At 35.6% G+C, this 20,421-nt stretch overlaps 5 protein-coding genes across 9 annotated transcripts; 2 read left to right on the plus strand and 3 right to left on the minus strand.

Moving 5' to 3' along the window:
• Positions 1-253: 253 nt before the first annotated feature.
• On the minus strand, positions 254-4,034 carry LOC127260641 (heat shock factor protein HSF8-like). The gene is made up of 2 exons (XM_051288477.1): positions 3,593-4,034; positions 254-1,745 (listed from the first exon to the last, which is right to left on the minus strand). The coding sequence occupies exons 1-2, from the start codon at positions 3,869-3,871 to the stop codon at positions 459-461; spliced, it is 1,566 nt and encodes a 521-aa protein (XP_051144434.1). The 5' UTR covers positions 3,872-4,034; the 3' UTR covers positions 254-458.
• Positions 4,035-4,643: 609 nt separating this feature from the next.
• On the minus strand, positions 4,644-7,646 carry LOC127260642 (syntaxin-22-like). Its single transcript, XM_051288479.1, has 7 exons — positions 7,149-7,646; positions 6,586-6,679; positions 6,264-6,400; positions 5,896-5,970; positions 5,280-5,437; positions 5,037-5,137; positions 4,644-4,945 (listed from the first exon to the last, which is right to left on the minus strand). Exons 1-7 carry the CDS (start codon positions 7,334-7,336, stop codon positions 4,880-4,882), a joined length of 819 nt encoding a protein of 272 aa, XP_051144436.1. The 5' UTR covers positions 7,337-7,646; the 3' UTR covers positions 4,644-4,879.
• Positions 7,647-10,291: 2,645 nt separating this feature from the next.
• Positions 10,292-13,441, plus strand: LOC127261353 (binding partner of ACD11 1-like). Of its 2 annotated transcripts, none has more exons than XM_051289672.1 (5): positions 10,292-10,442; positions 11,694-11,797; positions 11,944-12,019; positions 12,453-12,536; positions 12,655-13,441. In XM_051289672.1, exons 1-5 carry the CDS (start codon positions 10,437-10,439, stop codon positions 13,222-13,224), a joined length of 840 nt encoding a protein of 279 aa, XP_051145629.1. In that variant the 5' UTR covers positions 10,292-10,436; the 3' UTR covers positions 13,225-13,441. The 2 variants fall into 2 exon arrangements, with proteins under 2 accessions (XP_051145629.1, XP_051145628.1); XM_051289671.1 differs by lacking the exon at positions 10,292-10,442 and adding an exon at positions 10,449-10,576.
• Positions 13,442-13,982: 541 nt separating this feature from the next.
• On the minus strand, positions 13,983-15,553 carry LOC127260540 (uncharacterized). Of its 4 annotated transcripts, none has more exons than XM_051288298.1 (4): positions 15,207-15,553; positions 15,069-15,119; positions 14,830-14,984; positions 13,983-14,226 (listed from the first exon to the last, which is right to left on the minus strand). In XM_051288298.1, the coding sequence occupies exons 1-3, from the start codon at positions 15,487-15,489 to the stop codon at positions 14,860-14,862; spliced, it is 459 nt and encodes a 152-aa protein (XP_051144255.1). In that variant the 5' UTR covers positions 15,490-15,553; the 3' UTR covers positions 13,983-14,226; positions 14,830-14,859. The 4 variants fall into 4 exon arrangements, with proteins under 4 accessions (XP_051144255.1, XP_051144254.1, XP_051144256.1 ...); XM_051288297.1 differs by having other exon boundaries at positions 13,983-14,230; XM_051288299.1 differs by lacking the exon at positions 13,983-14,226 and having other exon boundaries at positions 14,248-14,984; positions 15,075-15,119.
• A 1,916-nt stretch (positions 15,554-17,469) lies between these two features.
• On the plus strand, positions 17,470-19,928 carry LOC127260466 (probable methyltransferase PMT18). Its single transcript, XM_051288199.1, has 5 exons — positions 17,470-18,171; positions 18,357-18,567; positions 18,662-18,959; positions 19,063-19,530; positions 19,676-19,928. Exons 1-5 carry the CDS (start codon positions 17,470-17,472, stop codon positions 19,926-19,928), a joined length of 1,932 nt encoding a protein of 643 aa, XP_051144156.1.
• The last annotated feature ends 493 nt before the right edge of the window (positions 19,929-20,421 follow it).

Below are 20,421 nucleotides of genomic sequence, written 5' to 3' on the forward strand. Positions count from 1 at the left end.
ACTAAATTAACACCGCCGGTAATGAACAGAACCACCAATCGACTTTCATAGTCATTGTCTAAATAAGCAAGCAAAACTCCAAGGTACAACAGCAAGTTGTCGGCTGGCACAACATAGTTCACTGAATTGAAAAAGCATCGCTTGATAGAACATTGCAAAACTAAGTGCACAGAATACCATTTAAAAAGAACTCGAGAAGCCTGGATATGTAGACATAGACTTAGAACCACAGGCTATTAAGGAGAGTATCTGATTAATGTAACAGGCAGGAAGAGTAAAAATATAGGTTGCAAAAACATACAATTCATATGTGCAAAGAATATGTAGAGCATATAATGTTGAGAAGAAAGTTAAAACGCAACGGTCAGCGCCACATAAGTTTACAGTAAGTACAAAGTTAATTCGATATGTGGCCAGAAAAGATCTTGGGTGGTGATGGCGTACCACAATTAGAAAATTTAGGCTTTCTTAGCATCTGATGAGAGAAGACCCATCTGCTCGGTGAGTTGTGCCATGTGCTGTGATTTGTCCCATCCATTATCCAAGGGCTTTGTCTCTTCATTGGGTAAATTATTAGTTCGGGTTGAGTCCATCTCAGTGTCAAATGGTGGTGGGCTCGGGCTCGCAAGGAACTTTTCCCAGAAGGGATCACCAACTCCAGGAAGTTCAGGGATCTCATCCAGTAGGGAGTCATCCCATTCCATCTGTGAATTGGAGGAGAATCCACTTATATCGAATGGAACTTTGTCGTCTACTGTCAATGATGAAGTATTCATGAAACTACTCCCAGTTTCTGGTCCCATGATATTGACATTGCTTTCTGACACCATTTGAGGGATCCCAGGCACTACTGTGCCTGTCGATGGAAGGGTAGTCGGAAGTGCTTGATCACCTCCAATAAGAGGTCCCATGCCAAAAACTTGATTACTCATACCTTCAGGAGATGCACCAGCTGATGATGCTCGGGCATCAGATATACCTGTAGAAGAGCCTCCATTAATTTCTGAAATTGTTGGGATGAATAATGGCTCAGATGTTGTGGGTACTTCCTGTAGAGTCACTCCTGAAACATAGCTTGAAGAACTCCCAGCATCCAATGCAGCAGAAGTCGATATATTATCACCAATCAAGAAACTGTCGGATGTGTTGTTGAAGTTTTCTAGCCTTGGTGAAGAATCTACCTTCATAAGCTGCCTGAGCATATCTTTTGCTGCCTCATTCATTAATGGTTGGTATTTAACAATTTGACCGTCCATAGGACTGGTAGAATCATCGGGAGAAACATCGTCCTGCTTAAGTCTCCGCTTTTTATTGCCTTCAGATAAGCGTCGACCGCCATCTTTTGGCTGCTGCTGCTGCATAAATTGTGCAAGAAATCCAGGGCTGTTCACAGCTTTTGCCAAGAATGACATCATCTGCTGTTGACGCTGTTCCATACCCTGAAGGCGTTGCACCATTGTTTGTAACTGGTTGTCAGTGGATTGTTGCTGCTGCCTCAACCTGACAAGCTCCTGCATAAGCACATTCTTGTCCCTTTTAAGGATCTCAACTTCCTCTTCAAGCCCAAATTTCCCAACCTCGACACATGCCCCGACTGCAGAACTCTGTCCATTTGGTTGTAGCTGTTGCTGAGGTTGCCCATGGGCAGGTTTCCTACGACTAATGTTTTTAAGCAGATGTTTTTGCCCTCTCAAGAATCCCTCGTTAGCAAACTCCCAGCGGTCTGGGTCAACCTTTCTAAAACCCTGTGCCGCACAAAAGCCCCATAAAGGAACTAAAAAAAAGATCATTGTTGAAAAAAAAAACAAAACCGCCATCATGGTTTTAGGTTCAACTGAGCACAAACACAAAAGAAATTGACATCAATCTAGGAATTTAATGTAAAACACAGTTACACAGGCTGGCAATAGTAGAAAATGCTTGTTATATAGAAAAGAAAAAATAGATTGATTCATGAACTTGAATGAATTTAAAAAAAAATAAAAAAATCTCACAGGAATATCTTGTAGAAAATACACCTTGAGAATGCTAGGAGTAGGAAGTTTTCCAAGAATGATTTACATCTGAAGCCATGACACCATGCTACAATTGCATTATACAAACGTGACTCTTTCAAAGTATGATACCAAGGTATACCAGGGAAGAGTTTGCAACTGATGAATTGAATCCTAGTAAGATGCTAAGATGTGGAATCTCGTTTTAATGTTATTTAGGTTATTTGAGGTTTTTTCCCAAAAATTATCTATTCAACCTCTCAAGATTCCCTCAAAATATCAAATCCAACTCTCGTTTTCCAAACAAAACATCAAATCCAATAACTATAAAAGTAAGCAAAACCCTTAGTTAATAGGTTTTGACAAATATATGTGTATATATACGCCTATCTCTAACAACATTTGGATATATTTTGTTCACATTGGGTAACGACTGAATTCCTAAGCCAAAAACATGTACAATACAAAATGTGCATCCACTAAACACGATATCAATGTTTTAACCTATTTAAAATGGAAAAACATGTCACCGTGGATCCCAATGTCATAAATGCGAACTCCATATTTTAATTATCATTTTCAAGGGAGTAACTAAAATCCACCCTTAACTTGTCGGTTAAATGGCTGGGGACATTTGAGAGTTATAAGTCCACTGGAATAAACAAACTGCTATAAGATATCAAATTACAGGAACTAGAAACATGAATTTAAAGCCTTTAGACTCTCTTCACTGAATTCCACCTAGTGAGAAGACATTAATGGCCTCTAATATATCCATGAATCTATAACAACCAGCAGAAATATTCATTCTAAACCTCACAATCCTCAGTATCTAATAAGTTGCCATTTTTGCTTCCCAAATTCATAGGACTCAATCAATTCAAATCTTCCCAGCGCTATTTAGAAAAGTGAACAAAAATTAAAACATACACTAGGCATCCAGTATTAAACATTATGCCACATAAAATATTTTCACCTAGTGTTCTATTGACTCACTGAAAGGAATCTAAGTGGCAAAGGGGTTGCCTTCGAAGGTAATAAAGCTCCAGAGCAGGGCGATATCGAGATGGTGTGTGCGGGCCTGCCTATATGTAGAACAACACTAAGATTTTTCTTATATATTTTGAGTTAGGTTAATAGTAGGTAGTTTATAGTTTAATCTAATTAGTCAATGAATGTCTTCAGCTAACCAGAGCACAATAGGAACACCCATTTGGAGTCCATTCCTTGACGACACCATGGGCCTTCAATGTGCAAGAAAGAAAAATTTCTTGTGTCAAAATCCTATCCCAACAAGCAAGCTTACCAGTGGCAGCAGAACAGTTCTCAATCTCAGCCTAATCTACTGAACTCTATGTCAAGTTACTCCAGCTAAAAAACAACAATCAAATGAGCATACGTTTAATCAAAATCACTAGAAAAGAGAAATCTACAAGCCAAAAGATAAGACAAAAATTAAATAACAGCAAGGGGGCCAACACACAAACAAAGCTCCTTATTTCAATGCTCCACATCCATCGATCTGCCCGTTAATATTGCCATACCAGTTTCAAAGAAAATAAAAATAATAAAAAAAATGGAGAGGAGAAGATACACACATAAGTGTTTAGCTGCCGGACAAAGCTGGAGAAATTGCTGTGCTTGAAGTGCTTCGGCAGCAACTCTCTAGCAAACTCCGCAGAGTCCCACACGATGAAACTGTTGTTGGTCGGACTCCACGACACTATCTTATCCGTGCTAGCGTCATCCACCATGTCGTACGTTTTCACCAGAAACGGAGGTGGCGCATTCGTCGTCGGCATCGGTGCCGGGGCCGGGGCCGGCGCCGGTGTGGAACCTCCGCCGTTAGCATCAGAAGAAGCGGTCGCTGGTTCCATATCAACACTCCAAATTAAATAGAGAGCATATTCAACAAGATAACAAACTGTAAAAACTTTGGGAATTGACGACGAATTGGTGCGCAGAATTAGGGATTTGGAAAAATGCACTCGGAAAACCCTTGTGCGGGGTGGAGGCCTGAAGAAGATATAATAAATAAATAGAATTAATTAATCAAATTTAATAGAAAATATATAGAGGTATTACATACAGAAAAGGAAAAGAGAAATAATGGCGAACACGGTCAGGGAAGGTGAGCAGCACGCGCTGCATGTGTAAGTGTACTCCACGTGTCTGCACTGATTCCATGGGATGTGTTTTGCTGCCGTTAATAAATTTTAAATATATTTAATAAATATTAATTTTTTTTTTTTATATTTTACATTACCTTGTTTATTTATGTCTACAATTATTCATCTTATAATAGTACGTAGTAATAATAAATGAATTTATTTTAAAAATTACTGTAATTCCATTTATTTTTAATAAAATTAGTAACCCAACAAGAAAGCCAATTTGTTGATTCAATTTTTATAAATAAAATGATGTATTTGAGCAAATGATCCTATAGGGTAATTTTTTATTTTTTTTATTAATTTCCTTTATTTATAATGCTGACCAAAAATATGTGAAGCCTTCTATGAAGATAAAAACTCAAACTGGGGCATGTCCATTTGTTGGGATTAAATAATCTCTAATGTTAGGTTTTATTTTTGGGTACATACAAAGATTATTTTAGTAACCCAAAGTAAACCAAAAAAATGGTTTGAATGTGACAACAAGCACTGCAAATTGAATAAGCAATCTGGAACTGGAAGCATAAATTTACAAGAATATAAGAAACCAGTAAGAAGCAGCAGCCATCAACAATGGCGGATCTATATCAATCAAACCGTATAAAAACTCCTTAAACAAACTTGATTTGATTATGTTTGAAACTCAAGAACGACACACACATTAAGTAAAATACTCTTCTCGGGCCCGATTACCTCGTTTCGTATAAGCGATCAGGCAGCGAGAACTATGATCACTATGAGAATCACGATGCCAAAAATCACCAACAGCAAGCAAGCCTGCGAAAGGAAGAGACAAATGAGAAAGCGCCACAATACCTCGACACTCACGAGTGATGATCAAATATATTGTATGATATATATAAGTCACCAGCGACGAATTTGATCTCTGGGTCTTGGAAGCTTTGACGAGTTGGGATTTCGCTTGACCAGTTGCTGCGTGAGCTCCCTCAATGTTAGATCCAATATCATCTGCATAAGGAGATAAGAAAAGGTTCCGGGATTAGATCTTTGTTTCAAACATGATATCTAAAAATCGATAACCAATCTGGCAAAAGAGGCAATAAGGTTAGCATTTGAGTCGAGTGAGGCCTAATGCAGTGAAGTTGTTTACCAATCATAGTTCCTTGCTCGTGAACTAGTACAGCAAGGTCTTTAAATATCTCATTCACTTCACCAATTTGTTGTTGTATTTCTTGTATTCCATGTTCTCTTTCGTCTATAATGGCTTCGTTGAAAGCAATCTCGTTGTCCAACAGCACCACCTCTTGCCTGCAGCATAAACACTACAATCAGCACAACAAATCATTCGAGCTTGGATGAAAATAGAACCGAACTTTCCGATTGATCTACTTTAGGACTGGCAAATATGAAAAAAAATGGTATCCAGATTCCAGGCAGCACCGGAGTGGTTCAAATATTCCATGTGTGACAAGGCAAAGCAACGTTCAAATCACTCAAAGAATTAGAGGGACATTACCCAACTAATTTAATTTGAAAAATTTCCTGATGCTAAAACGGAATTGAATTTACACGAGATAAGTAGACACATACTTAAGAAGATAGGTGAATTGCAATTGGTACCATAAACAAGTTGCATGCACTTATTATAGATGGATTGAAATAAAAGGAGTTACAAATTGCCCAATTATTGAAAGCTGAGTTCATTCATCTGTTGTGTATGCTCATTGTAACGACAATAATTCCATATAACATGCATAAATGTGTACCTTCTGGTCTGTGTGAGAAGAGCTTGTTGTTCTGGATTCTTGTCCGAGCTCGCATCTATATCACCGTCCATAAAGCTGCAGGAGATGATCAAATTTAAAAATATGTTGCATCAGAAACAATCAATAGCAATCGGATAAAATATATTCAAAGCTGATAAGTTACATCTAGTTATACGGTTCCCCAAATACCGTTACATAGAAAGTTCTTTAATTGGGCTATGAGACTACTTAGAAACCAAAATTGGAAATTTACAATTATCAAAATTCTAGCTCAAACTTTTAACTTATCACTCTAATTTTAACTGTAAATAAAAGGTAACATTTTCTTTTTCCTTTTTTTTTTAAAAAAAAATCAAATAGCATATTACCTGGGAGGTACAGACTGGGGAACAAAAGGTGTATAAGCTGTCTCCCTCTCGGCTGCAAGCCGCTGGGCCTTTTGATACTCCTTCAAGACTGCTTGGAAGTCTTTTGCAAGTTTCGCATCAGTAATTTTCTTGCTTGCCTGCACGAATTGGGATGGTAAGAACATAATCATTTACCATGCATCGGCTACTAGGAATTGGTAACTTTGAGCAACTACAGATTACAAGCAATCCTATCATTCTAGTACTGAACTACTAATAGCAACTATGGATATTCGCGACAGGCAACAAGATTACCAAAAGTTCAATTAGGATGCTGTCTTACACTGACTTCGGCATGATGATCAGTTTCACTAGCTTGCTTAAGTTTCGCAGAAGTATCTTTCACCAACTGTCCGATATGAAGCCGAGTTTTATGCCTGCGTATGAGTAGAACTAACATAAACTCCACAAAGAAATATAATTAAACACTAAATGTAATAATAACAGATTATGGATCATAAACAATAGATCAAGATCACAAACACCCTCTTCAGGTGTAAGCCATTTACATAAAAATCAATGGATATCGAAAGATGAATTGAAATTTATTAACCGTCCATATCATTGGGAAATTTCATTTGAGGTCATTGACACAACAAGTAACTCTAAATCATGTCTTGGAGAGTTTATACGATGATGTTGATAATCGACCAAAATATAACAGAGAAATTAAAATAGTTCCCCAAATAATGGATTCAGCTCACAATTCAACGAATCAAAATCAGTAATCAGCGCATACAAAACCAACACACAAGTTTTTCTCCGAGATATCAAACAGTTCCTTCAGATTCAAAGCAATTTGCACCAAAATACCGTACGATAAACAAATAAAATCAAAGAACTAACAGCTTCTCGCGGAGCTCAGGCGTATCCTTGGGAGTGCCGAGAGTGTTAACGAGGCGTTGGAATGTGGCCACGGCCGTGTTGATCTGGAAAATTCCGGACGCCACAGCCTGAGTGGGATCCTGCTTCCCATTTGTGTACCCCCTCCGCGACCCAATTCCTCGACCCGCTTCAAGATCCTGGAAACTCATCTATTCTTCTCCCAAACCGGACTCTCTGCGCTGCAATCACAGAACACGAATCCGAAGATCGAAATCTCAATCACAATCACAATCCGCCACTCAAAAAGAAACCCTAGATATCAATTGACTGGGTTTGGGAATTTTTCCGGGAATTTCGCGATCCGAATCGACACGAATACCGAGTAACGGACTGCAGCAATAAGAGCGGCAGAATTGGAGGAGTTTTGTGGGAGCGAAACGGAGGGAGAAGGAAAAGGGCAAGGGCTTTCGGAGTTGAGGATTTCTTTCCTTCTCTTCTGCTTCTGGTGGCCGTTCCTGCAGTCTTTACAGCGAAGAAGACTTTTGCGCTCAACGTTGGCCGTTGGATGCGATCATGGCGGACGGCTGTCGGTAATTGACACGTGGACAGCACGGCCATGGTCCCGCGGTATTTTAAGCCAAGTTTATAATAATAATAATAATAATAATTAACGCGTTGTTTATACTTTAATCACAAGTTTAGTTAGTATAATAGGGTGGTGAATGTTAGTATTAAGTGTATTTATTTTTGTTAGAAATTTACAGTACTGAATTTTGTTTTGGTTTAAATTTTAATAAAATAATGTTGAATTTATATTGATGACCTTATTATATCCTAATATAATACTAATATTTCTAAAACTATATACAAAAAGCAAATTGATACTTCTTTTTGGGACGGATGAAGTACTAAAAACTCCAAGTTTCTACTATCTGTGTATTTTGTATTTTTTTAAAAAAACATACAATTTATTTTTTCTGAAAAGTACCGTATCGTACGTTATTTTAATATCAAATTCAAACTAAAATTTTTTCAAATTCATTAAAATAAACAAACCCTTAGATTTAGCTTAGGAGAAACTCATTGTAACTTTGTAAGCATTAGACAACAAGGCCAATTGTTGTAAGTTTGTGATTGGAATGCGTATATAAGTATTTATCATTATTATTATATTTTTTTCCTTGTGTGTTTTTTTGATAACTGTATTTTATAATAATTATGTTTTTTTTATGATATTTATATAAAAAAATTGTGTTTAATAATATAAAAAATATATATAATTGTTGATTTTTGTGAATGGTAAAATATAGTGTATTATATAAAAATAATATTTTAAAAAATTTGTTCCGCCTAAAAATGTTAAATGAACAAAAATATTATTCACTATGTCGCACATCCGATGCAACATTTGGGTTTTAACATTAAAGTTTAGGTGAATAGAATTAAGTAAATAAATTAAATATGAGATAATGAAATAAAAGAAAAATATATATTTATTTTTTCAATGTAGTGAGATAAAATATATTTAATTATTTTTATTTTATAAATATTTTAAAATATGTAAAACAAATTAAAATAAAAGTATTTCAAAATATATTAGAGCATTTGACATATGTACTAAATTAATTTTCAAACAACCTTCATCCACATACAAGACTAACATTAGCTTTTAATATGGATGGAAAAAAATATTGTACTTAGTGGCATTTTAAGTTAAATAATAAATTTACCTTTATAGTAATATTTTTGTGGTCTTTTGAATAATTTTTTAAATTTGAATGCAACAAATAAAACTATCATATATATATATAAATAATAAAAATGCTAAGATTGTTTTTATTGTAGAAATAATTTAAATTATACGTAAGATTGATATATTTACATAATAAAAAAATTAAATAAATATTATTTTACAAAATATGAAATTTAACAAAATTATTACAAACTAGCTCCTCGATCTTATATTACTTTTCAATAAAAATAAATAATTAAAGCAACAAATAACAAGGGTAAATTATATAACACTTTATTGTATTTTAGTAAAAATGTACAAAATACTCTATGTTTTATTTATTGCGTAAAACCCCTTATCTTAATGTAAAATTTGCACAAAATACCCGTTCAAAACTGATGTTTGATTATAAATAAATACCTAAATTATGCAAGTTTTATAAAAATAAAAAATAAAAAATACCTTAAATAAATTTTTTGAATAAAATAAATAAATAAATAATTGATCAATAATTTATTTTTACAATTTTTGTAAAAATCATATAACAATTTGTCTTAAAAAAGTATAAAATGAAAAATTATTTATTTATTTAATTAAAAAAATTATTTAACATCTTTTACATTTTTTTATATATAAAATTTGTGTAATTTACGTTTTTATTTAGAACCGAACATTAATTTTGGAATATCCCCAGCTGTCCAGCAAGTGGATGGTTTATCTGGATATACCAAGAAAGATGTACGGTCTAAGTCGCGGATCCCTGAACTATAGAACGTGAGTGTTTCATGCAAATTTTATATTATAAGAGAGTTTCACGTAATAAATAAAATAAATAATATTTTGTATATTTTTACTAAAAGTCAACCGGGTTATATATAATTTACCCAAATAACAATGATACGTATCACAACATGAAAAAATGGAACACTCCTAAATTTTAAATATAAATAAAGAGTATACGAATATGAGCGTGTGTGGTTTATATTTTAGTTTGAGTTTTTATAGATTTTGACATATATTTAATAAGAAAAAAATAAAACATTTCTAATAAAAAATTATTTTGAATAATAAAAAATTATTTTGAAATAACATTCCAATTATATTATGCAAAAAATATATTTATTTTTATTTTTTAAGTTTTGTACAATTAATGATGATGAACGTGTAGATGTGGCAAGAGTGTTTGTGGGCACGTTCTTATGAATTCTTAACATTTATAATAATAAATAGATAGATAGATTTGACCTAGAAATTGGCTTTCTTTTGAAAAAAAAAATGAACTTTTTTAAAATAATAAAAATTAAATAATATATAAAAATAGAGTTTGTGAAAATAATATAAGTTTTTAATTTAAGATTTTTTTTATATATAAAAGTTTTAATAAATATGAATTTTTCAAAGAAAATATATAAGTTATAAAAATAAATTTAACTTTCCTTTTTTTCTTATTTTTGTCGTACTCGTCAACGCGTTTCATCAACTGCCTGCCGTCTTCAAGATCCTCTTCAAATTCAATTCCTAGTTCACACATTCATTGGATTGGGTGTTCCTGTGCATTTCTGGAGGCAGCAGCAACGATGTCGGTGAGTAGATGAGCGGCCGGCTACCTCTGGCTGTCTTCGGTTTTCGTTTAATGTATTTTGTATGTTTGCTTGGTTTTCCGATTGGTTTGGGATTCAATTGGTTGCAGGGCAATGGGGATTTGATTTTGATGCGCGTTGGTGCTTTGATTCTTCTGTTTGGTGGATTATATTGATTTATGTGATAGTTTTGAGTTTTTTATTCTACCAATTGCAGTTGTTTGGGAGCTTAGATCTTGTCGGTTCAATTAGTGATTTGAATTGTGTTAGTGTCATTGTCATCAATTTGAACTTGAATCTCTCTATATATGTGTGTGTATGTATATGTGAGGGCTTAATGTGGTTATGGCATTTTGTTCTATTGATCTAATTGGGGTGATGAATCCCTAGACGGGCATACGGTTCGAAACTTGCTTAGAGAGCAGATGAAAGGACATCCTTAGTAGGAATGATGGATTTGTTAGCTGCTCTGTAGATTTGATCCAAAAGGAGATTTAAAATGTTAAGCTTCCTTTGTGCATTGCTTGATTTGTATCCAGTGTGATGTTTAGTGTTTAGATTTTTAATTAACCATGGTCTTACTGGGGTTTAGGAGGTTTTGTGTTCTATCACTGAATAGGCATAGCGAAAGACGACGTCGTACGGTAGAAACTTGGTATATTATAGGACAAAGTATGCATAGTATGATATGCATTTATCCATGGGATGAGAGAGTAAGAAATCTAGCCGGAGATCTTTTAAATTCCTACTCAATCTTGACTCCCTGTTATCATCCATTGCACCTTCGAATGTGGACTACATCTAACCAAAGTTTCACATCCTATATTTGTTGTTTTATGAGTTGGCTTATGTTGTATTGAGGATCTAAATCATTGGAATTTTAGTTGGTTTTCACACCATTATGTATGGTTATGATTCTTAAATTGTATCATGGCTGATGTTAAAGTGGTAGGGTCGTGTTTGCGATGAACACGGTTTCATTTTAATGCTTGCAGCTTATGAATTCACCGAGGAAATTTTAAGATTGGTTATGATATTAAGCGTTTGATTAAGAATTGTGGGCATTTTGAAGATATGTAAAAAGATAACAGCCTCGTTGTATTTTAGTTGATTGTCCTATTCTGTAAATATAGAATTCCTGCAATAGGTTGTTACTATGTGAACCATTCTATTATTACACCACATCGCGTGCTATGGACGTTGCATTCTGTAATAAAACAAGACTAATGATTCCTACTTGTTTGAATTCCCTAGATAAAAACTGTGAGGGTCAGCAACCTCTCTTTGAGTGCAACGGAACGAGAAATCCAAGAATTCTTCTCCTTTTCTGGTGATATTGAATACGTCGAGACGCGAAGGTAGTTTTGGCACTTTCCAGTGTTGATTCATATAAATAGCATGCATATATATATATATGTGTATATATGTATGTATAATATGTGGGTTCATTGATTGCTTTGTATGTATGGTTTTCGTTGATCGTAAGATGCTAATGTTTATGCAGCGATACTGAACGGTGTCAAATTGCTTTTGTCACCTTCAAAGACACACAGGGTGCGGAGACTGCTGTTCTCCTTTCGGTGATTCTCGCTTCCCTCTCTTTCCTTTCTTTCTTTTGTAATTTTATTTTTGGTTATCGTTCTTGAAATAGATTGCGATCTTTTTTGAATTAGTTAAGCATTTCTTGTTCGAGATGATCACAATTTCTTATAGAAAAACTTTTCACAATGACAAAAACTATTGCAGCAAATTGCAGTTTAGATTTCTTTTTAGCTATGGTTCATGTTTATGTAACCTATCATGCTCCATGCCCTAAAGCTTCGTAGTTAGTTTGATATACCAATAATCGATCTTGAATGTTTCCTTTTTTGGGCGACTTCAAATGTTTGTGTCTGTTTATATTCTAAACAAAATGTTACTTATCCCTGAAAATCAATTTACCTTTTTGCCGGAGAAATGCATTCCGTTTACCTATCGTGTATTGCAGCTTAGAATCTTGTCTAACAATTTCAGGGTGCAACTATTGTCGACATGGTTGTGGAGATCGCTCTCGACCCCGACTACACGCTTCCTCCCGCTGCCCTCGCACCACCTCCGGTACATTCTATTCTTTAACTACTTCTAGCATGTTTATTGTTCAAGTTATATTTTTGATATAAACATGTTTTGATAGTTACATTAGCTGTCTAACCGAAACCCCGCGAAATATTGGCAGCCGTCAGAGGCGAAAACCGGGAACGATTCTGCTTTACAGAAGGCGGAGGATGTCGTAAGCGGGATGCTCGCAAAGGGTTTCATCTTGGGCAAAGATGCCGTCAACAAAGCCAAGGCATTCGACGAGAAGCACCAGCTAACCTCCACGGCGAGTGCCAAAGTCGCGTCCCTCGACAAAAGAATAGGGCTGACGGAGAAGATAAGCATGGGGACTTCATTGGTGAACGACAAAGTCCGGGAAGTGGACGAGAAGCTCCACGTCTCGGAGAAAGCGAAGTCGGCGCTCGCAGCTGCCGAACAGACGGTCAGCAATGCCGGATCAGCCATCATGAAGAACAGATACGTACTCACCGGGACGACATGGGTGACGGGAGCTTTCAGCAAGGTGACCAAGGCTGCCGGGGATGTCGGCCAGAAGACGAGGGAGAAAGTTATCGAGACTGAAGACGAGAAGAAGAGGAAGATGGTGGATGACTACGCCCGAATTCATCTATCCGAATCGCCTAAAGGGTTCGATTCCGAAGAGCAGCATTCTTCGAAACCGGCTCCGGTGCAAGGTTTGATACTTTAATTCTATCCCTTCGTTTGATGTTTTGCCGTCGTAGTCATTTTCGTCGCAATCTTTTATTTTTTAATGTTTACATTGCCGCCGCTGCTCGTTGAGTGCACTTCGGGTAAGACGGATTGAAACTATTTTGTTTCTTGAGACTTGAATTGGTTCGATGGGATGGTATTTTTTTGTTGAGTTGAGAATATAAAGAAAGTTAAAGATTATATAGTTAGTCTTATCAAGTGCAGTATATAAGTGGGTATTATTGTTGCATTGGGTGCTTTTCTTGGTAAGTTGCAGGTTCTCTACTTTTGGGTTATACTTGCTTCGAATTTGATTTACTTTTTAGAAAGAATATACTACTATAACTTTATTTTATAAAATATAATGTCAAATTAAAATATCAAATCAAATTGGTAAGTAGAAAACTCATACTCGGGAAATGTAATTGTAGAAATTTGTTTGGTTTGCGTTTTGATTTAAAATTCACTTTAATTTGAACAATAAGAAATTGATTTCGAAATAAAAATCAAATCCTCGGCGAGACTTGACTCTTTATAAAATGGTTGGCCAGTGCTTTTTATTTATTTCAAAGGAGCCATAAAATAATTACTGGACTATATTATTATTATTATTATTATTATTATTATTATTATCTATAAAAATAAATGCCTTTGTTCGGCAAAACTATAGTTGATAATAGTATAATTATTTAAAACAGCATAGTGCCTATTTTTATTTAAGGGTTATTTTAATCTAGAATTTTATTATTTCAAACACGACCAAGCAAGAAGCCATTCACAAAAGAGAAGACAATATATTTGATGGGGCAAATTGAAGTTAATTTCCTTATACAGGGAGTATTGTGTGAAAATGTTGAAGGGGTTAAGTGCAATTTCACCAAAAGAACAGACAACTGGCAAAATGCAACCGCACCACGAGGCTCGTTAAACTAACAGCCGTATTACAGCTGTTTCCCATTTTTCGTAGCCCCACATTCATAACTCCGCTCTTCCATTAATTCTGCCTTTTAAATTTTTACGTTCAATTAATATCACACAACCCCAGTGTATAATAATCACATATAGAATAGTGTACAATTAATATCACAAACTATTTATTTACAAATATAAATTTTCATGTATATCAAATAATTTATTTATATTTTAACTTATACTTTTTAATATTACATTTATTTACAGAAATGTCGATTCAACCTATAAATTTTTTTTATCACATTTTATTGACTCATTCATATATATTTCCCAAAATATAACAATTTTATATCACAGATATTTAACACGAACACTGCCAACACTCGAACACTGCCTAATGATATTATTTACAAATCAGAAACAGAGGTCCAGAGAAAAAATTTACAACAATATTTGTAACATAGATAAATAATTTTAAGTAAAAATGAAATACTATACGCGTTTTTTAAAAAATATTATTGGTTATTATTGATGTTAATTATTGTTATGAGAGTCATTTTCCACCGACAGAAAAATTTATGGAAAAAAAGAAAGAAAAAGTGATAACGAATATATGGTGGTATGATGGAGATATTAGATTTTTGCATAGAAATCAATTTATATACGAAGGAAGATGTAGTGAGAAACGTACATGTGAGGAAAAATGAAGAGCGAGCGCAGCCTAAACACGTGCCATTTTCCGGTGGCGCCGGGCCGGCGTATGCTCTAAGTTCTTCAAACTTCGTATAGCCAACATATCCTCCTTTTTGAGGTCGACAATGCGTTGCAATTTAGAAATATTCTCCTCTGAAAAGGAAAATGTTCATCCGTGTTTAATTACTCCTAATTCGAGAGATGTAAACTGAAGAAATGGAAGAACTAAGAAATTACTCAAACTTTGGAGGTCGGAGCGAGGCTTGAAGCCGTTGAACTCAGCCAAATCTGAACAAATAAACAAATCAGAAAATGAAAAGTCTCAGGAAACAGTAACCGAGTCAGAAATTATAACCAAACGATTGCGTTACATACCAATCGCAGAAGGATCGTGAGAGGAAAGGTAGAGAATGAGAAAGCAGAGGAGAGTAAGCATAGGTATGAGATGAATGTAGGTTTCCGGCTGATTAGATTTAGGCTTCGGCCTCTGAAGCTTCTTCAACGCCTCATCTGCCTCCGTCCTGCAATCCTTGTGTCCGTACAACGACGAGCCAGACGCAGAAATTGACGCCGTCGACGATGAAGGATCAGGAGTACCGAGGTGCTCATGCTTCACGAGCTTCAACGACGTCGGCGACCCCAGCGATTGCCGCTGCATATTTTCGGTGACAGAGATACAGATAGAGAGAGATAGAGAGAGAGAGAGAGAGTAGGTTTTCCTGTGCCAGTCTGTTTAGTCTATATATGTGATCTCCAGCTGTAATGTATCTTCTAGGGAAATTTTACCTAGAAGCTCCCGGGACTTCGGAACCCAATCTAGCAAGGCGCTGGAGTCCAGGAGCCCAACAAATCAGTGATGCAGTTAGTTTGTTGAGGGGACCATTCGCCTTTTACCTTTTACTATTTCCTTTTCATATTTTGATGATGATGAAAATGATTATGCTACACTACATTATGCTTTATTATTATTATTATTATTATTTTTATTATTATAAACTCGACAACATATTTGAATAATTTAATATAATCTTCAAATTTAATTAATTAATTACCCTCTAAATTATTTAAATAATAATTATAGTAGAATGTAAGTTTAATGTTTTATTAAAGATAATAAAAATAATTTTTGGATAGTATCAAATTTTATTAAATTTAATTAAAAAAACAATAGGTTAAATAATTCAATATTTAAATTATATTTAAATATTAATATAGCTTTGAAAAGTCTAAAGGAAAAGAGTAATAGAATTTGGAAAGTATTAATTAATAAATTAATACAAAGGGAGGGCATTGATTGGTGGGGTTTGGATAGCTTACAATCCAAGCAAACTAATTACGACGATCATGGAATGAAGTAATAAGTGGAGAATATTTCTTTTTATTTTCCATTCTCATCGGTGCCATTCAATTTGTTCATTTTCTTCGATAATAATTTACAACTTAAAATAAATAAATAAATAATTACTATTAACAATAAAATCATAATTTTCAATTTATAACAATTAAAATTAAAATCAAATTAAATTTTTTATCGAATCCAATTTAGTTAAAAATAGTGTAATGATCTTTTTATCTTTATTTTTTTTGGTATAAATATAATGATGTGATATATAGTAAGTGTATTCTTGAAAAAATAAATGAAGTATTTAATTAAATGTTTACTTTATAATGAAACGATATAAATATATATATTTTGTAGTTGAATGAAAAAAAATATTATTTATTAATCTATAAATTTTTATTATTTTTAAAAGTTCAATTTTTCAGTTAATCAAAATAAAAAAATTAAAAATCATAACTCAACAAAAACCGAAATTTATAAATTCAGTTTTGGATCGAACTGAACCAATTAACTGAATAGTTCAAACCAAACAATTCAAACCTAAAAAATTTTAAATTTTTTCGGTTTGAACTGACCAATGTTCACTCCCAGAGATTATGAGTTCAAATATAATATAATTTTTTTAAAAAAATAAATATACATTTTAAATTTATAATTTTATTAATTTTAGAGATTTCTTCTTTAGTCACCGTAACCAAATTTCTAGTATCTGACATTGCAGTTTTTATACATTATTTTAATTTCAAATTCAAATTAAAAATTTTCAAAATCTATCAAAAATAAACATACCCTTAATTTTAATTATTCATTGATTATATTTTTTCTAAAATTCAATATATTTGTATTGCTGACACAATTTTTTTTTTTTTTTGGGATGGAAGAGTAATATAAAAAATTTCTTACTAAAACGGCGTTGACCATCTAAATAAAATTTCCAAATAAAGATGTACGGGCGTTGACGTGTTACTACAGTCTAAATTAAGACAAACCCATCGAGTGAAACAGATAACGGTGGGGAGGGGCGACAATGGAGGACGCCCTTAAAAATAGTCGCCACCACTTCTTCCCTTTTAATGCCCTTCCGTCCGTACACTCTCAAAAAAAGAAGAAGAAAATTCAAATAAATAAATAACAAATAAATAAATAAAAAGATGATACTCCCTGCGCTGCTCCGTACCGTTATGATCCTTCAACAATACATATAACTCATCGTCTTCGTCTTCCTCCCATCACATTAATTAATTAATTAATTAATAATACATCTCTGCAACCTTAATCATCATATTAATTTCATCAATGGCGAGGGATTATGGCGCCACGCCGAAGCCCTTCCACCTCGACCTAACCAAACAGCGCCTCACCTTAATCCTCGCCGTCAGCGGCCTCTGCGTCATCTTCTACGTCATCGGAGCTTGGCACGGCCGGACCACCGCCCTCTCCGCCCAGCCCGATCTCACCAAAGTCGCCTGCACCAACGACGCCGCCGCCTCCGCCGCCGTCGATCCCGCTCCGACCAACCCCACCGACGCTTCGCCGGCGGCATCCACGTCAGACTCCGGCGAAGGGGTCGTCGTCAATGCCTCCGACAACAGCTCGGAATCGTTCCCGGCGTGCGACATGTCGTACAGCGAGTACACGCCGTGCGAGGATCGGGAGAGGGGCCGGAAATTCAACCGGACGATGTTGCAGTACCGGGAGCGGCATTGCCCCGCCAAGGAGGAGCTCCTCCGGTGTCTGATTCCGGCGCCGCCGGGGTACAAGCGGCCATTTAAGTGGCCGCAGAGCCGCGACTATGCGTGGTACGCCAATATTCCTCATAAGGAGCTCAGTATCGAAAAGGCCGTTCAGAATTGGATTCAGGTCGAAGGCGAGCGATTCCGATTCCCCGGCGGCGGCACCATGTTCCCCCGCGGCGCCGATGCTTATATCGATGATATCAATGCCCTTATTTCCATTACTAACGGAAGCATTCGCACCGCCGTCGACACCGGATGTGGGGTAAAAAATGACCGCGGATTCCACCCACCCCTCTACATATAAATTGCCAATATTTTCAAAATTTTAAAAATAGTTTTATATCTAATCCATAGTTGATTCCTCAAATAAAGGGACGCACACGTAACCAGTAACTAGCACGTGTGCGTTCATATGAAGTTTTACTTATTATATTCTGATTTTTTTAGGTAGCGAGTTGGGGAGCGTACCTATTAAAGCGCGACATCATAGCGATGTCCTTTGCACCACGCGACACGCACGAGGCGCAAGTGTGGTTTGCGCTTGAACGAGGCGTGCCGGCAATGATCGGGATTTTGGGATCACGGAGGTTGCCGTATCCTTCGAGGGCGTTTGATATGGCGCATTGTTCCCGTTGTTTAATCCCTTGGTTTGAATATGGTTAGACTTAGACATCTATGAGTATCGCAAGATATATTCTCCATCTATTTATCTATTTTTTCACTGAACTCTGTCTTCGATTGTTATTCTGTAGATGGCTTGTATCTGACCGAAGTCGATAGGATCCTCCGACCCGGAGGCTACTGGATACTCTCGGGTCCACCGATCCGTTGGAAAACATATTGGAAAGGTTGGGAGAGAACCGAAGAGGACTTGAAACAAGAGCAAGACAAAATCGAAGAAACCGCGAAAAGGCTTTGTTGGACAAAAGTGATCGAAAGGGGAGATTTGGCCATATGGCAAAAGCCCCTAAACCACAAAGAATGCCTTAGGCTTAAGGAGACGTACTCTAAGCCGCCGATGTGTTCATCGAGTAACCCTGATATGGCTTGGTATGTCATCACTCTTGATCGTATATGAAGTTACTAACTATTCATATGTACCATAGTTACTAATACGATTCGTTTTCATTTGTCCCTATGTCGATCATATAAGGTATAAAGAACTGGAGCCATGCATCACGCCGCTACCCGATGTGAGTAGCTCCGATGAGGTAGCCGGTGGGGCGATAAGGAAATGGCCCGACCGAGCATTCGCAATTCCTCCACGGATTTCCAATGGCTTAGTCGAGGGCGTCACGGAACAAAAGTACAAAGAGGACAATGAGCTTTGGAAGAAACGAGTAACGTATTACAAGAGTATCGTCAATGAGTTGTCGCGAGGCATGTATAGGAATGTGATGGACATGAACGTGAGGCTTGGAGGATTTGCGGCCGCGCTTATCAAGTTCCCGGTTTGGGTCATGAATGTTGTTCCTTCAACCGCGTATCCCGACACGTTGGGAGTGATATACGAGCGCGGCCTTATTGGCACGTACATGGATTGGTGCGAGGCGTTCTCGACTTATCCACGGACTTATGATCTCATCCACGCCGACGGGGTTTTCACTTTATACCAAGACAAGTAATACTATCTGTCACTTATTTTACTTTATATCACATCATTCAATTATTATATTGAAAAAAAAATCACGGGCAGTATTTAGCATACACATCCGTGACTAAAATGGGACAAGTGCACCCGTTATTAACGATTTATGTTTGTGAAGGTGCGAAATGACGGACATTTTACTAGAGATGGATAGAATCCTCCGGCCGGAGGGGAAAGTGATTTTCCGGGACAATGTCGAGCTCCTTGTCAAAATAAGAAGTGTCGCGGACAAGATGAGATGGGAGAGCCAGATATACGACCACGAATCAGGGCCATTGAACGTTGAGAAAATCCTCGTTTCTAGAAAATTATACTGGACTGTTGAGCAGAACAAGACAGAACAGAGCAAGCAAGGAAGGAAGAGGTTCTAGTAAGAACACGTTAGTTAGAATCATAAAACAAACTTTTTTTTTTTTTTAACATTTGATTGTCTTTATAGTAGAAGAAGAATCGAGTAGACAGATTGGAAGCTAAAAAATTATGTCTGCAATTTTAAAGTTCACAGTTTAGATTGAAATTTTGTTCGATGGCAACATACAAATTTTGTTGGTGGGCGCTATATGTGATTGATTTGCAGTGAGTTTTCGTTGAGAGTTTTATTTAATTTTTTTCATGTTATATTTGAAAATTAATTATTATAGCAAAATATAGTATAAATTAAAAAAATAATTATAAAAATACTTTCATTAGTGTCTTACATAAAAAAACTATACAAATATAAAAATATTTTTAATGTTAAATACAACGTAAAAAGTAAATATGACTCTTACAAACAGATAGAAGAGTACGTGATACAACGTAAAAATGCATAGGGATTTTCATTAATATTGTCTTCTTTAATTGCTTTCTTATTATAATAAAAGC

The sequence above is a fragment of the Andrographis paniculata genome, unplaced genomic scaffold (genome assembly GCF_009805555.1).
Source record: "Andrographis paniculata isolate CXL003 unplaced genomic scaffold, ASM980555v1 Contig62END, whole genome shotgun sequence".
NCBI lineage: Eukaryota > Viridiplantae > Streptophyta > Magnoliopsida > Lamiales > Acanthaceae > Andrographis > Andrographis paniculata.

Coding starts and splice junctions, on each gene's coding strand:
- LOC127261353 (XM_051289671.1), top strand. CDS start 10,451: ATGAGCGGCCGGCTACCTCTGGCTGTCTTCGGTTTTCGTTTAATGTAT. Junction 11,798..11,943: donor GAATACGTCGAGACGCGAAG/GTAGTTTTGGCA, acceptor ATGTTTATGCAG/CGATACTGAACGGTGTCAAA. Junction 12,020..12,452: donor AGACTGCTGTTCTCCTTTCG/GTGATTCTCGCT, acceptor TAACAATTTCAG/GGTGCAACTATTGTCGACAT.
- LOC127260642 (XM_051288479.1), bottom strand. CDS start 7,336: ATGAGTTTCCAGGATCTTGAAGCGGGTCGAGGAATTGGGTCGCGGAGG. Junction 6,680..7,148: donor CCTGAGCTCCGCGAGAAGCT/GTTAGTTCTTTG, acceptor ACTCATACGCAG/GCATAAAACTCGGCTTCATA. Junction 5,438..5,895: donor CTTCTCACACAGACCAGAAG/GTACACATTTAT, acceptor TTTATGCTGCAG/GCAAGAGGTGGTGCTGTTGG.
- LOC127260641 (XM_051288477.1), bottom strand. CDS start 3,871: ATGGAACCAGCGACCGCTTCTTCTGATGCTAACGGCGGAGGTTCCACA. Junction 1,746..3,592: donor TCCGGCAGCTAAACACTTAT/GTGTGTATCTTC, acceptor TGTGCGGCACAG/GGTTTTAGAAAGGTTGACCC.
- LOC127260466 (XM_051288199.1), top strand. CDS start 17,470: ATGGCGAGGGATTATGGCGCCACGCCGAAGCCCTTCCACCTCGACCTA. Junction 18,568..18,661: donor AATCCCTTGGTTTGAATATG/GTTAGACTTAGA, acceptor GTTATTCTGTAG/ATGGCTTGTATCTGACCGAA. Junction 18,960..19,062: donor AGTAACCCTGATATGGCTTG/GTATGTCATCAC, acceptor CGATCATATAAG/GTATAAAGAACTGGAGCCAT.
- LOC127260540 (XM_051288298.1), bottom strand. CDS start 15,489: ATGCAGCGGCAATCGCTGGGGTCGCCGACGTCGTTGAAGCTCGTGAAG. Junction 15,120..15,206: donor TCACGATCCTTCTGCGATTG/GTATGTAACGCA, acceptor TTATTTGTTCAG/ATTTGGCTGAGTTCAACGGC. Junction 14,985..15,068: donor CTCCGACCTCCAAAGTTTGA/GTAATTTCTTAG, acceptor TTTCCTTTTCAG/AGGAGAATATTTCTAAATTG.